This window comes from Scyliorhinus canicula, chromosome 12, assembly GCF_902713615.1.
Source record: "Scyliorhinus canicula chromosome 12, sScyCan1.1, whole genome shotgun sequence".
Taxonomy (NCBI): Eukaryota; Metazoa; Chordata; class Chondrichthyes; order Carcharhiniformes; family Scyliorhinidae; genus Scyliorhinus; species Scyliorhinus canicula.
In genome coordinates, this window is record NC_052157.1 from 108,885,060 (window position 1) to 108,902,561 (window position 17,502).

The 17,502-nt window shown below is 41.8% G+C and overlaps 1 protein-coding gene across 1 annotated transcript in view; it reads right to left on the reverse strand.

Annotated features, from left to right (window-relative positions):
* Positions 1-2,838: 2,838 nt before the first annotated feature.
* LOC119974649 (RNA-binding protein FUS-like) overlaps positions 2,839-17,502 on the reverse strand; it is a 33,546-nt gene continuing 18,882 nt past the window's right edge. Inside the window, exons 8-16 of the mRNA XM_038813720.1 lie at positions 11,758-11,792; positions 10,165-10,197; positions 9,501-9,607; positions 9,284-9,413; positions 6,804-6,884; positions 6,632-6,713; positions 6,375-6,448; positions 4,682-4,778; positions 2,839-3,007 (exon numbers count right to left, since the gene is read on the reverse strand). Of these exons, the coding sequence (XP_038669648.1) occupies positions 2,968-3,007; positions 4,682-4,778; positions 6,375-6,448; positions 6,632-6,713; positions 6,804-6,884; positions 9,284-9,413; positions 9,501-9,607; positions 10,165-10,197; positions 11,758-11,792 (679 nt within the window). The 3' untranslated portion in view covers positions 2,839-2,967. The remainder of the gene's footprint in view (positions 3,008-4,681; positions 4,779-6,374; positions 6,449-6,631; positions 6,714-6,803; positions 6,885-9,283; positions 9,414-9,500; positions 9,608-10,164; positions 10,198-11,757; positions 11,793-17,502) is intronic.

Genomic DNA, 17,502 nt, shown 5'->3' on the forward strand with positions numbered 1-17,502 from the left:
TCCTTTTAGCGTGTGCATGGGTAGTTATTATAATTGTATTATAATAAACTCAGTTGTCTGGACTTACTAATTGGTGTATCGTTTTATTGCTTTGAACTTCACCTTGAAGCTTGTGGCGGTGTCTTAACGACACCTGGCGACTCCAGAGCTAAGTAAGAAACAGAGCCAAATTGAGTGTTAAGCACACTCACCCAGAACGATCAACATCAATAATCTGGTAATTTTCAGCCAAACATGGAAAGAACATTTTAAACATCTAATGGAGTTATTTGATCAACTTCAGGAGGCAGGTTTGGTGATAAACCTAGTCAAAAGTGAATTTGGAAAATCCCAAGTCACTTTCCTTGACCATACAAGTGGATAGGGTCGAATGGTCACATGGGCTGTGAAACCAAGTTATTGAGTTTTCAATACCCTCAAGACGAAGGGAAATAATGCAAATTCTTGGCATGAGTGGATTTGAATGAACATCTGTGCAACATTTTTGTAGCGTGATTCTCCACTGATGGACTTGAAGAAACGTTGAAAATGTTCAACGGGCATGGAGTTTCAACAGGCATTCAACTTCCTGAAAGCTGTGATAAGCAATGCTCATGTGTCGGAGAATTACAATTGACTCTGTGATCAGATTGAACTAAAGTATCTGACTTTAAAGAGACATGCCGAGGTATAGAGGAATGGATCGATCATGCAGAGACCTTCTTGTTCAATGAGACTGTGAATCAAGGAGGATTTCAGATGGAGGAAGACAAAAGAAAGTGTATTTACTGTGTGCATTTCTTAAAGGATAGTGAAAAATGAAACCATCTTGAAGTTGATGGTTTATTTATTTTTTCTTGTGGGGGGGGGGGGGGGGTGTCATGTGAGAGTACCTTTAAGAAATGGGTGTTTAAGAAATGTACTTTTAAGAAATGGGTGTTTATCAGTGATGTCAGAGTGTGGGTGGAGCTGGGCTGTGTCAGCTTTTTTACTTTCGTTGTAGGCTGTTTGCTGCTGGGTGTTTTATAGTTTCATTTTCAGTGTTGGAACTGAAGCCAGACACAGCAGGTTGATCTCTCTGCCATGAAGACTAGCTCTTGATCATTTGGTGAATTCAGAATTATAAATATTCTGAATACTGAATGCAAATCTAATGTGCTTGTTAAAAGGTGTTGCTTGTGTCTTCTGGATGCTGTTGGGAAATTATAAGGATTACTTAGTGTTGTAGTTTTCAATGGTTGTATTCGAATTAATGGTTGCTAAGATGTTCACTATGTTTTAAAAAGGTTAACTTGCGTTCATAGAATAAACATCGTTTTGCTTTAAAAATACTTCTCCATTTCTGCTGTACCACACCTGTAGTGGGCCGTGTGCTCCCCATACCACAATCTATTAAAGGTTGTGGGTCAGGTGAACTCCATGATACACTTTGGGGTTCTCTAAACCCTGGCCCATAACACAATCCACCTGTTCCATACATCTTTGGACATTGGGAGGAAACGGGAGCACCCAGGGGAACCATACAAACCAGATTTACGGGAGCATACAAACGCCAGTGACCCAAGGCCCGAATTGAACCTGGGTTGTTCGTGGTTAAGATGAAGAAATAGTGAATGACTGTCTCTTTATACAGTAGTAAACACACATCCCACTTCTCCCAAAAATTGGGAGACATAGACATAGAATTTACAGTGCAGGAGGCCATTCGGCCCATCGAGTCTGCACCGGCTCCTGGAAAGAGCACCCTACCCAAGGTTAACACCTCCACCCTATCCCCATAACCCAGTAACCCCACCCAACACTACGGGCAATTTTGGACACCAAGGGCAATTTATCATGGCCAATCCACCTAACCTGCACATCTTTGGACTGTGGGAGGAAACCAGAGCACCCGGAGGAAACCCATGCACACACTGGGAGGATGAGCAAACTCCGCACAGTGACCCAAGCCGGAATCGAACCTGGGACCCTGGAGCTGTGAAGCGATTGTGCTATCCACAATGCTACCCTTTCTGCATGGTAGAGACAACTGTGCTCCAGGTATTTCTAGGCACGGCATAACCATTGCTCATGTCCTAGCAATAGCAACATTGACAACTCTATTGCAAAGCAGCAGCAGGTCATAAACCATGTAACGTTGCATGCGATGCACCTGCACCCAAACATCAGCTGTTGAGATCAGTTTTAACAATATTTTAAAAAGCTCAAGATGAGAATGTGTGTTAGGGAAAGGGGAGAGAAGTGAAGAAATGGGACACGCATGCTTTATCCCCAAATACAGTAAAACATTGATATTTATGTGGAAGAGTTCCCTTATTCCTCTGTAAAAGCCAAAATGTTAGCACACCATATACCCAAGTAACATAAGCAACAATATTCTCAAGTTTGCTTTTACAGTAGCAAATAAAAGGCAGGTTCCACCAAGGACATACTTTTGATGTATAAAGTTTCACTGGGGATAAATTCATCTTGATAGTTTTCAATGACCACTTATTCTTGAGGACATATGAAACTAGCAAGTGCAAAAGTTGTCACTAGCCAACACACTTATTGCTATAGGATATTAGAAGCCAAACCGTTGGATACACACATTTTTATTGCAGATTTCAGGTTAAGAGAAAAAAGCAACATGTTTAGTATCCATTATTAAAACTCGAGACTAAACTTCAACTGAAAGTATCGCAGTCACATTTTTATACAATTTATGAATCCCTTGACACAGAAAATGGGAAATGTATCATCCAAAACGACATGGTAATGAACCACAGTTGCATACAAGTGTACTGTTCACATGAAACAACCAGCTATGTCGATGCTACTGACCCAACTAGAGTAGTCAAAGACAAGTCACTGTACAGGCAATTTATTAAAAATTCATTTTAATCTTTTGTCTTCAAATACATACTGTGAAAAAGTACATTACACACCGCATCAATGTTAAAGCATCACTAAAGCAAAATAAAGAAAACTCTTGTTCCCAGCATGCTTTCAGTAAGGCCTGTCACGTCGCTCTGATCTGTGATCATTTCTGAAACAAGAAACAAAAATATTAACATTTCCCCCACACAGACACCATTAGATTTTCCCAATAGCGGTGCTTCAACTTCTGGCAAAGGTCTAAGTAGACAGAGGCTTACATGACTTTCGGTGATGAAGTTTGTCTCGTCAAATGCCACAGGACTTCACAAATCAAAAGTTTAATGCACATAGAAATAGGCCAGGTTTAAATAATCCACCAATTAAATAACATTCACAAACTCATGAGATTAAAGCTCATGAGATAAAGTAAACCAGAAAGAAATAAAGCCTTCACATTGTTTAGACATTCCTGCATTAAGAAAAAGTATGAAACTAGATTTCATGCAGGGGAGGGGAAGAGAAATGAAAGACAGATTGGTTCTCCCACCCCTCCCCCAAGAGTCTGCCCACCCTGCAACCATGTGCTGTCAGCAGGCTAAACCAAGAGAGAGGAGCACTTCTGTCCTAGAGACCTTTGCAGTCCCAGAACTCGGTGCTGTGCTGGAATTGCAAGGAGGCCCTGACATGAAAATTACATGGATCCCAGAGAGGTAAGATGGGTGAAGTGGACAGAAGCCCATGGAGGGAGATTTGGGGGATGAATAAAGGGGTAAATCATGGGGGAGTCAGGAGAGGGAAAGTGGGATTGGGTTCCCCAACGTGCACAGGTTAGCCCCTGAAGGATATATCCCTCTTTCCTGCCTTTGAAGTGGTTTCTTGTTGTCAAATTTTATATCAACTTGGTTGAGCTATTCCCAAGTAGCAACTTGAGGGCAAGTCTGCCTATGGCATTCAGCCAATGCACAATCGGTCCTTTTCTTCCCCGTGGCCACCTAAAATGGGATGCTGGGAAAGGTGGTCAGGTTTTATGGACAAGCAGACTGCAGAGCAGATCAAACAAATTTGCAGCAAAAGGTTTTGCAGACTTCAAAAGATTTCCCAGGTTGATGCGAACAAAAGCAAATGGCCATCTCCAGGCCACCCCAGGAACAATAGAACTGTCCTGTCATTCACACTTCTTTACCAGACATGGTGGCACCTAATCTCCTTATTTGGAAGGGCCAACCGTCCCCCAACATTTCCAGGAATGACCACTGAATCGCCACCCCAAAATTGATGTGGCAGCCCCCGATTGGACTTTATCGATCAGGCTGATTGAGTCCTGATCAATTGATTGACAAATGACCCAGAGACCGCTCACCAAAGGGGACGAAATTCAAGCAGGTTTAAAAGGTGCTGCACAACTTTAGAATCCCTCTCTGCAGCAGCAACAACCAACAACGGTGACTTCCACAAACTAACGAAGGAGTCCATCATTCGATCAACTGAAGGAAGACTAGAGCCAGGGACAGACCAGACCAAGGACCGAACATTGAGGGCTACAAGATTCGGGATACAGACAAAGGCCAATATTGTTCTGGTACTTGTTAGCCACTCTGAAGTTAAGTTAAGGTCTTGTGCGCAATAGCTTTGTAGTTTGACGTGTGTGTGTGTGTGTGTGTGTGTGTGTGTGTGTGTGAGTGAGATCGATTATCAGTAACAATCGTGTCTTGGTGAATAAATATCAAATCATTGTATGAAACGGAGTCCCAGTGATTTGTCGACTATATACGGGTTAAGACAGCGTGGTTTAGGCAGGCACAACAATCCAAAGATAACCAGTAAGATCTGCTTTAGTCCATACCTTCCTCCACCCATTTTTCCAGAGCCAAAACCACGATCTCCACCTCTGCCTCCACGGAATCCTCCTCGGCCTCTGAAACCACCTCTTCCATGATGTTCTTAGAAAACAGAAAGAACACTTGATTTAAAAAGACTAAAATCCTGAGACGGTGGGGGTGAAGATAGTAAGCCTCTTGAAACACCTAGATTACAAATTGAAGGAAGATACTTGGAATAAACTGCAACCCTCAATATTATAATTGAGTAGAATCTTTTTATACAGTGCACAAGGCCTTTTGGCACACAAGAGTCTGCACTGATCCTCTGAAGGGATACCGTAACCTAGGCCCACTCCCTCACCCACCTAACCTTGCACACAAAGCGCTATTTAGCACAGCCAATCCACCTAACCTGCACATCTTTGGACTGTGGGAGGAAACCGGAGCACCCCGAGGAAACCCATGCAGAGAAGGGAGAACTTGCAAACTACACAGTCACCCAAAGCAGGAATTGAACCCGGGTCCAAGGCGTTGTGAGGCAGCAGAGCCCACTGTGCCATCATGCTGCCATGAAAAGGACATGGATCCCAGAGTTTAAAAATTTACGCACTCTAAAAACTAAAAGCTGAGAGTATGTCACTTTAAACTCTTGCACTAATCTGTAAAATCCAGCCTTGGAAATGGCTCAAATTGGTGGTACTTTTGACTCTGAAGATTCCAGGCTCGGGTCACAATCTAGGATTGGGACACAAATTTCAAAGGCTGACAACTCAAAGATGGTGAAATTTCAATTCAATAAAAATCCTGAATTCAAAGTCTAATGGTGACAATGAAACCCTTGTCGTGAAAACCCATCTAGGGGAAGAAATCAGCCATCCTTACTTCGTCCAGCTGGCATGTGACTCCAGATCCACAGCAATATGGTTTACTCGTAAATGTCCTCAGGGATGGGCAATAAATGCTGACTTAGCCAGCGACACCCACAGCCCATGAACAAAAAAAAGTTCAACAGCGCAGCACTATGGAGTGTTGCACTGTTGAAGTGACAGCTTTTGGATGAGATGCTAAACTATGAGGGCATGATTGTGAAGAAGAGTAGCGGTGTGATAATAATAATGATTATTGTCACAAGTAGGCTTACATTAACACTGCAATGAAGTTACTGTGAAAATCCCCTAGTCGCCACACTCCCAGCACCTGTTCGGGTAGAGGGAGGAAATTGGAGCACCCGGAGGAAACCCACGCAGACACAGGGAGAATGTGCAGACTCTGCACAGACAGTGACCCAAGCTGGAAACGAACCTGGGACCTTGATGCTGTGAAGCAACAGTGCTAACCACTGTGCTACCATGCGACCCACAAGGTCCTGGTCAATCTATTAATATCACAGACAGATTTACAAAGTCACAGAATCAATACAGTGCAGAAGGTGACTGTTCGGCCCATCAAGTTTGCACCAGCTCCCAGAAAAAGCATTCCACCTAGTCCCACTCCCCTGTTTGATCCCCTTAACCGTGTACATTTCAGATAGCAATCAAATTCTCTTTTGAATGCCTCAATCAAACTTACTCCATCACCCTTTCAAGAGGTTAGTGTTCTGAAGAAAGAACAGAAGTGGAACAAAATGTGGGCATGGGGGGGCAGGGGGAGGAAGAGAAAGAGAAAGAGGGGGGAGAGAAGAGGAGGAACAGAACTGGTTTCGATTCCAATACATACCACCACTGTCTGCTCTGGGAGTTTTGCACTGGTTGCATTCATTTCTCCAAGCAAAGTTAACATTACCACATGTCCTACAAAAAACAAAATTCACTGTTTACTCAAACAACTGGGCCGATAACAATTTCAAGTATTATCTTGAATCAGTCTCAGTTACTAAATTTTTAAAAATGCTAATTCATTCTTTTCACAAGATATGGCCAAGCCAACAATTGTGGATATAATGGAAAACATTGAAACGCAGTTGAATGACTTACGGGTTTGGGCAAGTCCAATCATCACCTCTTGAACCACCTCCACCTTGAAAACCACGACCACCATGTCCTCTGCCCATCTGACCTACAAAGAAAAAAAGTGCCCCATAAGTCACACTTCACAAACGTTAACAAAACAAATCCCAGTTTCTGCCAAATAGAAACATTTATATACCTCCACGACCACCACCTCTCACAAACTCGGATCGCCTTGTTGCAAATGAGATTTTTATTATGTTTCCATGGAAATCCTTTCCTAAAAGAAATACATTATTATTAGTCACTTCAGCAGGGGCAATGAATTAAAGATTAAGAAAAATCTACCTAAAGCAAAGCAGACATTTCCCCTGGTTAAATGTGTCTCCAGTAGTACCTGGTGCCAGATAATACTGTTAAATCACATGCAAGATTTAAAAAATATATATATTTAGAGGTCATGTTATAAAACCCCAAAAAAAACAAATCCATACATACAAAGGAGCATTTACAAAGTCCTACCTTGAAGCAAAAAAACCCAAACATAAACTACCACCCCCCCCCCCCCCCCCACAAAGATAAAAGACAACGGTCTCCACCTCTAGCAGGCCCAGACCCAGGACCCACCCAAGGCAGCTACCAACCCCACCCCCAGGCCCTTTGTCCCAGTCAGAACCACACAATAACCTCAAAAACAATTCCCTCATCTCTCTCCCCGCCCCTCTCCCTCGGCCATATATGTCCCATTCCATTTCCCTGATCACTATCCCCCGACACCTTGGTCCCAAACATACAATAGATACAAACTACAATCCCCCTCAAACCAACCCCTCCCAACTGACCCCATTAAAGTCCCAATCGAATCCAATCAAGTTCAACTCCACGCTCTTGACAAAAGCCTCTGCCTCCCAACCCCCCCCCCCCCCCCCCCCCCCCCCCCCCCCCCCCTCAAAAGCTTGACAAACATCGGAGAAGAAGTACCCAGTCAGCTTTGGGACCTCCACCCCCTCCAGTAACCCCACGATTCTGAGGTTCTGTCTACTAGACTTATCCTCCAAGGCATCCATCTTTGCCTTTGGTGTTGTTCCTCTCCTCCACTAGCAACATCTCAGCGAACAAGACGATTTGATCCCCATGCCACGACATGATGCCCATGCTGCGACGAAGCCACCTCCCCACCCTTCAGCACCTCTCCATGCTCCTTTACTGTCAAGGTTTCTTTTCCAGCTTCTCCCGGACCTGGCCAGTGCCTCAATTGACCGCTTACGGGTTCCCATCATCACCCTACCCATAAAAATTATTCGCAAACTGTTTTTCAAACTCCTATGCCTATCATCTCGGGCAGCGTTTCCACCATGATACGAGAAGCCACACCCAAGGCCGGTCCACTGCCTTTCCTCCTGCTGAGCTTCTTGGGCTTTCTGGCTTCGTCAAAGCATTATCCCCAGCAATCTTCTTGCCACCAACCTTCTTCATTGATTGATATATTTTAGTCAACAAATTCCTTATCCCATACGATGGGCCAGTTTAGGTAACCAAAAATCCCGGGAAACGGGTTAAAATGTCCAAAAAACAAAGACCATAGCAGGAGCTACTTGGTTTACAACCTTCTCCTAGCAGTCGCCACTGGAAGTCAGATGGAGATTTTTTAATGCAAATCTATCAGTATGCAACGTATATTCCCATGTTTATAACTTCAACATCAGTGACACCCTTTTGACTATGAAGGTGCTGCCATTTATGAACTATCTGTCCAGGCAGGATGAAAAAGGTATATTTCTCCGTGATACCGCTGCAGTAGAAGCAGCAAATCAAGCTGTCCTTTAAAACGACCATCTATTAACTACTTAAGTTCATAATATTTCCCATTATGGAATCTGGCAACAAGAATCAATAGTAATCTTTGAGAGATGATCGTATCACTATTCCTGTTCCAGTTTATGGCTGCAGGCAGGTCATGGTTTTTTCCTGCCATACTGTTGCCCGCTTTAGCTCTGTTACTTGAGCTCACTCATCAGGTACTTTTTAAAGAGTTCGTTTTGGCTCAGTTAATAGTAGGCACATCAGGACAGCACGGTGGCACATTGCTGCCTCATGGCACTGAGGTCTCAGGTTTGATCCCGGCTCTGGGTCACTGTCCGTGTGGAGTTTGCACATTCTCCCCGTGTCTGCGTGGGTCTCACCCCCACGACCAAAAGATGTGCAGGGTAGGTGGATTGGTCACACTAAATTGCCCCTTAATTGGAAAAAATGAAATCGGATACTCTGAAAATTAAAATAAATACATTTAAAAAAAACATAGTAATCACATCTGAAGCAACTTCAAACTCCTTCCCCACAGAGCTTCAGCCACCAATCAGCAGCACCATGGAGGGAGGGGTGTGCCACGATGTCGGAAATGCCACCTTGGTGACTTTTTAAAAAGCTGCACGGCTGTTCAGGAAGAATTTTGCAGCATATTTGAAGAGCAGGAATTCTCCCATATAACAGGATATTGCTCCTTTTGTTTGCTATTTTGTAGGCAATTTGTACAATTGGCAAGATCCCCCCCCATAACAGAAACACTTCTAGATTAACAAAGCGCTTAATTTGCTACAATTCCACACAATGTTTAGGCCACTATCACAGAAATTGGTCAACTGCCCTGTGGAATAGAAATTCAATTAAAAATAATCTTACCATCAAACCAATCAATTGCTGCTTTTGCTGATGGTGGGTCATCAAAAGACACCGTTGCTTCACCCTTCAGTTTGCCTGTAACTTTGTCAGTATAGAGGTTGATCATGGCATTTCCAGTTTTCTTATTAATCTATGAATGAAATGAAGCCCGGTATGACAAATGATCAGCAATCCACATCCTTCCCTAGAATATGTTAAAAAGAGATAATGTACAAACCTTAATCACACCAATCTGTTTAAAGAAATCAGCAACTTGTTCAGTTGTCACATTATCTCCAAGACCCTGAACAAAAATGGTGTTGTTATCAGAGTTGTCGTCAGAAGCTGCGGATAAAAAGGGCATGTTTTAAAGTCTTACAAGTCTTCCCTGTAGATGCTAGTCAAATTAATAAGTTCCAGAGCACTGAAGACATTCTGAAAATGTAAGAACTTTGTGTGAAGCACAACTTAAACTCAAATCAGTGCCAAATCTGAATCAAATAATTAAGGATGCCCAGAACATCAGGATGACATGGACCTGGTCGCAACAAAATCATGCCAGTAGATAAAGCAATTAGTGCTCCCAGAACAGGGCAAAAATGGTGCATTTCCAGAATCAGGTTCTTAGTTTGAAAAAATAGTATATGAAAAGCCCAAGAGTCAGCAGAGAGAAAAGAGACAAACCAGGCAGTACCAATACCAAACATACAAAGCTGGTGATCAATTTTGTACTTGAAGTCATTTGAACTAAACTAGTTTTAGTTAAGTAGACAACTCGGCCACAACTGATTCGGCTGCATTCAAATCCTGCAAATATCCAGCTAATAACTAGTGCAGCACCTTGTTTTTACAGAAAAATGACAGAGACATCACTAGTCTGTAAAATATTGAAGTTTGCCTACCAGGGTTAGGTCCTTGTTCACGATCTCTTGAACCTGTGGAGAAGAGAGGACAGAGCTCTAAAACTAGTTTCTAAAGTGATTTAATGAAATGAAATGAAAATCGCTTATTGTCGCAAGTAGGCTTCAAATGACGTTACTGTGAAAAGCCCCTAGTCGCCACATTGCGGCGCCTGTTCGGGGAGGCTGGAACGGGAATTGAACCGTGCTGCTGGCCTGCCTTGGTCTGCTTTCAAAGTCAGCGATTTAGCCCTGTGCTAAACCAGCCTGAAACAAGGCAAAGTTGCACACGGTCTTACACATTATCATAACTTTCATTCAGAAACAAAACCATCGTTTTCAGTGTCTTTGGATGCAACACCATCCAACCAAAATAGCAACCACTGAACTTACTCTTTTATTATTTTGACCCAGAATTGACCTGCATTCTGATATTCACATCAAGTACGTGTACTGCTTCATACCATCAGACTGATTGTGTCCCAACAGTTCCCTCTCCTCTTAAGATGCTTTTGCGTGAACAGGATTTGTTTGCCAGATGCATTGACTGACATTAACAGAGCTTCTGAAACTGATGTTGTAATGCCCAAATACAGCACCCAATTGTTCTACATTAGTTAAGACTTTATGGCAGGCGAGCACCAGTACACAAATTATGCACAGGGCTTTATCTTTACAATGTTTGATAACAGTTTCTGTCTTGATACCATTGGCCCAGGAAGAGCATGAGTCATTGCTGATAACTGGCTTTTTGCTGCAAGAATTAAGCAACAAAGGGCTGAATTACAGTAATGCCAGGTCCAAACACTTGTTTGGATAATGTCACACAGCAAGCTCCTATTGCTAAATGTCATTACCTTCTTGTTTTGTAAATGAATCTCTGTATTTGTTGAATCTGTTTACTTAACTGACAAATTTTGCACAGATAAAGTTTCACAATACAACCAATGTAGCCAGACAAAAACAAAAAATATTTTTCATCATAAACCCAACATATTTGATTGAGGATTTGTCCTGGCTGTTTCTGCCCAAATTAAACTGAGCACTCGAGTCACTATTCCAACAACTTTCAGACTGATGTTGCATAGATATTTGGCGAAGACAAATGATTGCCCATTTTGTGATGGGATCCACTGCCCCTCTGTTTTATCGTGACCAGTTCATTTTAATGCATGATCCCTTGAAATGTTATACAGTACCTTAAAGGCCACTTCAGTGGCCTGTGCATGACTTTTCAGGTTGCTATATGACCACTTGCACCCACAACTTAGAAGGGAACATTGATGGGACCGGAATATCAAGTCCATAATATATTTTTCAGTTAGATTCTGCATTTGGCTTTTTTAGTTTGTCTCATTTTCACCACCCAGCACCCATGTTTCCCCTCACCACATCCTCAAACTTAGGAACAAGTCACAACATTGCTGTTGACAAAATATTCTGAACCCTTGGCCAAATGCATGCTTTATTTCCAGATTGAATAAACGCACAGCAGTGCATGCTGAATACCCTCACTCAAAGTTACGAGGAAATGGTGGCTTTATGTCAGATGTCATACAGAATTCACTGAAACAGTTCCAATACTCTTAAACTTACCACCAAAATTATTGAAGCCACCACGGTCACCACCTCTGCAGAGGAAAAAAATTGAAGAAATGACACTTTCCTCAGGCCAGTTACAGGTTGAAACCAAAAGGCTTTAGCCAGACTTGATCCAAGATATTGAGTGTTTCAACACCATTACTGTCACATACTAGTTTACTATTGATGATAAATCAGGATATTCACAAACCCCAAAGAGTTTGCAACCAACAGCGAAGCTCTTTACTTCAAAACTGATTAGAATGGAAAGCCTCAAGTGTTTGTGAAAGTGAAACCGTTTCAAAATTTGAGTGCTGCTGGAGTACACCTGCCATTGAGCCTTTAGGTGAAAGTTTCAATTTATTAAAAAAGTTGGCTGTAGACTTGACTTGTTTGCTTCAATAAGGCCAAAGCTACTAAAAACCTTTTTGTAATTTATGAATTTTTGCAGCTTCAGAAACTACAGGTGTGTGCAATGCATGAGCTTCAGTTAAGAAGAGTTCGAGAAGTGTACTAGTTCATTCTGAAACCTGTGGCACACAAAATGTAGAGCAAGTTAACACAAAACAAGTTTAATCATTTTACTTCAAAAGATTTATATAACCACATGTACTTAGGTTCAAGGTGAAAAGTTACAGAAGTACGCATGGTCATTAGTACTAGTACAAGATGTGATGGGGGCCTTTTAACAACCAAGTCCTAGAACTCCTGTTCAAAGTTTGGGTTCAAAAGCTTCACTAATTGTGCCAAAATTCATAATCACAAACTGAAGAGATATGGCAAGTGTCCAAGTTAATTTTATATTAATAAAATGTGGGATGGTGGTGCAGCCTCAATGCTTTCATTAATATATATTCAGGAGCACATTTAAAACCAGGGAGAGGGGCAAGAAAATTGGAAAACAGAACCTAAAACTAATGAGCATCATGCTCAGCGTAAAATTAAAATTAATGTTTCACCCACCCTCTTGCTTCACCACAAGCAAAATCAGTGTATCCTAAAGGTGCTGCAGCATCACTCTCAGCCAAATCAGCAAATAGTTGAAGCCCATAAGCAAGCTTTCCCATGCCAATTCCGATAAAACTGCAAAACGTTAATGCTGAAGCAATTTTATATACTTGGCTAACTACTAAATGGTAGCACATTCCAGCACTATAAGACAGGTTCAACGTTAGTTATGGCAAGATCAAGGGTTGCAACAGTGTATTGGTTTGGGACTAGGAAGATCTGTGACTATTTATTTTTCACCCTGACCTTTTCATTTCAAGTATTCCACTGTGGAACTCGACATAAATCACTGTCTAAATAAAATCCCAGTTTTAAGAGTAATTTCATTTGCATTAAGAATCTTGGGTTAGTTCAGACTAGAGTAGCATTCCTTCACTTGCTTTCATTCATGATCAAGAAAGATAATGATGATGAATTCTCCTTTTTGCAGCATTTCCCAAACAAGGAGACCACAAGAGACAATAAAAAAAGATTATTTAAGGCTAGCTAGCCACAAGTTTAGTGAATCTTTAGCTGTAGCATTGTATTAGCTGACAAATATACAGACTTACTAAAATGTTTAAAGCGGTCAGAATCAAATTGTTTAGCAACTAATCTCTTTGGAAAAAGTGAAAAATACCCAATTTTGAAGGTCAAGGTATTTTGGATCCTCTGCAAAAAATGTTGCCATGGACAGTTTTGAGATCTTTTAGAAACATGGGTCTATTCACAGGAGGCCAGCCAACCAGCCCCTTTGAGCCCTCTCCATCATTCAATAAGACCACAGCTGATCTGGTTGTGCCTCAACTCCCCTCATAACCATCAACACCCACCAAAAATCTGTCTTGAACAGATTCACTGACCCAGCTTCCACTGCTTCCTGGGGAAAAGAATCCCACAGGCTAACAACCTTTGAGAGAGAAAAATTATCCTAACCTCCGGAAACGGTAGAGCTCTTTAGGAATAATGTTGGTCTCCTAGTTCCAGTTATAAATTTCAATATCATAGTTCATTCTTCTAAACCCCAACGGGACTGGCCTAACCCTTTATTCCAGGAGTTGAGTGAACCTTCTCTATACTGCTGCTAATGTAATTATATATTTTTTCAAACAAGGAGACCAAAACTATATAGTTGGTCTCACCATGACGTAGTAAAACATCCTTACCTTTTATATTCCATTCCACTTGCCTTTCGAATCACATGTTGTGTACCTGCATACTAATATTTGGTGATCCTTTACCGGGTCACTCAGATCCCTCTAACCCGTTTTACAATCTCTATTTAAATAGTTCACTGCTTTGCTATTCTTTCGGTCAAAGTCGATAAGTTCACATTTCCCATATAAACTCCATCTGCCAAACTTACCCCACGCACTTAACCGGTCTAATATTCGTTTCCATCTCCTCTTGACAATTTTCCTACCCATCTTGGTGCCACCTGAAAATGTGGCTGCCATCCAAATCATTGGTGTAGATAGAGGCCCCAGCATTGATTCCCATGGCACTCCACTTATCACAGCTTGACAACCTGAAAAAGGCTCATTTAACACTACTACCCATTAGCCAACCAATCCTTTAACGATGTTTTCACCCCCTACAACATGTAATCTTATTTTGTGCAATCACTGATGTGACACCTCATCAAGCGCCTTGTCAAAATCAGAGTACATTACATCCACAGGTTCCCCTTTATCCGCCTTACTCGTTACTTTAAAAAAAAGCTCAAACACAATTTCCCTTTCACAAATGCACGTTGACTCTGCCTGATCAAATTATGGTTAAGTATCCTGCTATGACTTCCTTAATAATGGATTCCAGCAATTTTCCCATGACAGATATTAGGTAACTGGTCTATAATTTCCTGCTGTGTGCCTCCCTCTTCTTGAATAAAAGGTGTACACAAGATATTTTCCAATCCACTTCCAGAATTCAAGGAGTTTTGGAAGATTTTAACCAATGCATCTACTACAGGCCACCTGATTCTTGGGACTTGTCATCTTTTAGGTACAAGGAGTTTTCCCAACACCTTTTCCCTAGCAATAATGATTCTTTCCTCCCAATCACTTCTTGATTTTCAAGTACCTGCGGGAAGTTCTTAGAGAAGACAGAAACAAAATTTCTGCTCAACTTCTCAGCCATCTCCTTGTTTTCCATTATCAATTACCCAAACTCACTCTCTCTCTCGGTTCAACACTAGCTTTACGTTTTTCTTACATAATTACAGAAACTTTTACTATTGCACAGAATTAAGTGAAAAGCAGTGCACAGTATTCTAAACAACTCATGGATAGATCACTGCTTTGCATTGCTAGAATGAATTAGGCATTTTTTATTCTGCTATTCAATGTTCAGCTATGAAAATTAAGTACTGCAGAATGGAACCGAATCCTTTTGACTTCTTTTCCTTGTACCATTTAAAAAGGTTACCCGAAAGTCACCACTTCTCAGGCGAGAGGCAAGGTTGAGAACAGCCTCAGGCAGTATGGGAGTTGAACGTGCCCTGCTGGCCTGGTTCTACAACACCAGGTGTAAGCCAAGTGAGCTAAACCGACCCCACATAAATGAAATGAAAATGGTGATGATTGAATAAAATGACAGTTATGGCCCCAATCTTAGATCTATAAATTTAGAAAGCCTCGTCAACAATAGCAATACAATTTGAGCAATAATGAATTTTAAGACAAAAATGCTTTGCTTAATTACCAAACATTAGGATAGACAACTGCAGAAATGAACGGAACCAGAGTAGGCCATTCAGCCCATTGAGCCTTGTCAGTCATTCGATAAGATTGTGGTAGATCAGATTGTGGCCTCTACATTCTGGTCTAATCCATACTTTGACTCCTTTGACAGCCATGAATCTATCTTATTCAGCCACAATAACATTAAATGACCCTGCCTTCACTGATATGTACACATTACACCTCCTGTAACTCACACAAGTCAGTCAACATAGAAGAATTTACCGTGCAGGAAGCCATTCGGCCCATCGAGTCTGCACCGACCCTTGGAAAGAGCACCTTACTTTTGGCCACACCACCACCCCTATCCCTGTAACCCCACCAAACCATTTTTAAATATAAATTTAGAGTACCCAATTATTTTTTGCAATTAAAGGGCAATTTAGCGTGGCCAATCCGCCTAGCCTGCAGATCTTTGGTTGTGGGGGTGAAACCCACGCAGACACGGAGAATGTGCAAACTCCACACGGACAGTGACCCAGGGCCAGGATTCGAACCCAGGTCCTCAGTGCCGTAGACAGCAGTGTAACCACTGTGCCACCCTCACCTAACCATTTTTGGACACTAAGGGCTTTTTGTGGTCAATCCACCTAACCTGCACATCTTTGGACTGTGGGAGGAAACTGGAGCACCTGAAGGAAACCCACGCAGACACAGGGAGAATGTGCAGACTCCACAGTCAGTGACCCAAGCCAGGAATCGAACCTGGGACCCTGTAGCTGCGAAGCAACTGTGCTAACCACTGCTACAGTGCTGCCCCTTTGGACTATGGAGGAAACCGAAGAACCCGGAGGAAATGTGCAAATTCCAGTCAGGTTGGAATCAAACCTGGGTCCCTTGCGCTGTGAGGAGCAGTGGTGACCACTGTGTATTAAGAAAACCTGCCAAGCACGAGTATAGAACCACTATCCAACATGGTTACGCAGTTGAATTTTTCAGCAATCACTAAAATCCTACTCAAAACACAAATCAGAAAAGGTAGAAAAATATGCAAGCATTTCGGTTTCCCAACATACAGGTAGTTTGGGATTCAATAACTCACTGTACTGGGTAATTCCTAAATAAACACTTCCACAACAAGACTGCATGAACAAGTTTAAACAGCACCTTAACACCCAGTGCTGACATCAATAATTCTGAAGTGTAGCCTTTGGTATGCAACTGAATAGGGCAGCCATTTTGAAGACAGTTACATCCTGCAAGAGTGATGAATGATCGGTCAAGTTTTTTGGCAGCGGTGGTTAACAGAAACTTTAGCTTGGACACGAGGTCCTCCTCTAAATACCACCATAGTATGTATATACCCGATGCACAACACCACTAACAGTGCAGCACTCACTCAGTACATTGAGATGCCACTCTAGCCCATATACTCATGGAGGCTGTGCTTGAATTACTGGCTTAAAAGAATGCAAGATGATCCATATAAACCAATTTCTAGTGCATTTTTGCATGTAGAAACAAAAAAATGTTTTTGTTGCTCATACTGAGGGAAGCCATGTTCATTTGCCGCTTTCAGAGTCAGTGTCATTGACACAGATGGACAAAAGGCCATCTCATGAGACAAGACTCCAAATACGCAACTAAGCCATATTTACTGTATCAAGCTTGAATGTCGTAACTGTCATTAACATTTATAAACTGAAGAACTGTTTTTTCAAAAACCCGATAAGACTGGCAGATCAGAATAGATAAGCTGACAGTGCTTCACAAAGCTAAAGTTAGTAATATTACCCCCTCAAAAAACATGAATTTACAAACTAGTAGAGAAACACGTTCAAACATCTGTATCCAGACAAGGCAAATTGAAGAACAGTTCACTTTACATTTGTTCAAGGGTTCAGTTCATGTCGTGTTCATTTGAGTAAAGCAATTTTTCATTTTATCCTTGAAAGCAATTTTAAGTAAATGGAAGCAGAATCCAGGCAGGATATGAGATTTGTGAGCTCCAAGACATGATGGCAGGCTGTTCGATTTGTACAGCCTTGCCTATCCTAAACTTCAAATGTAAATTTTCCCAAATACTGGACTG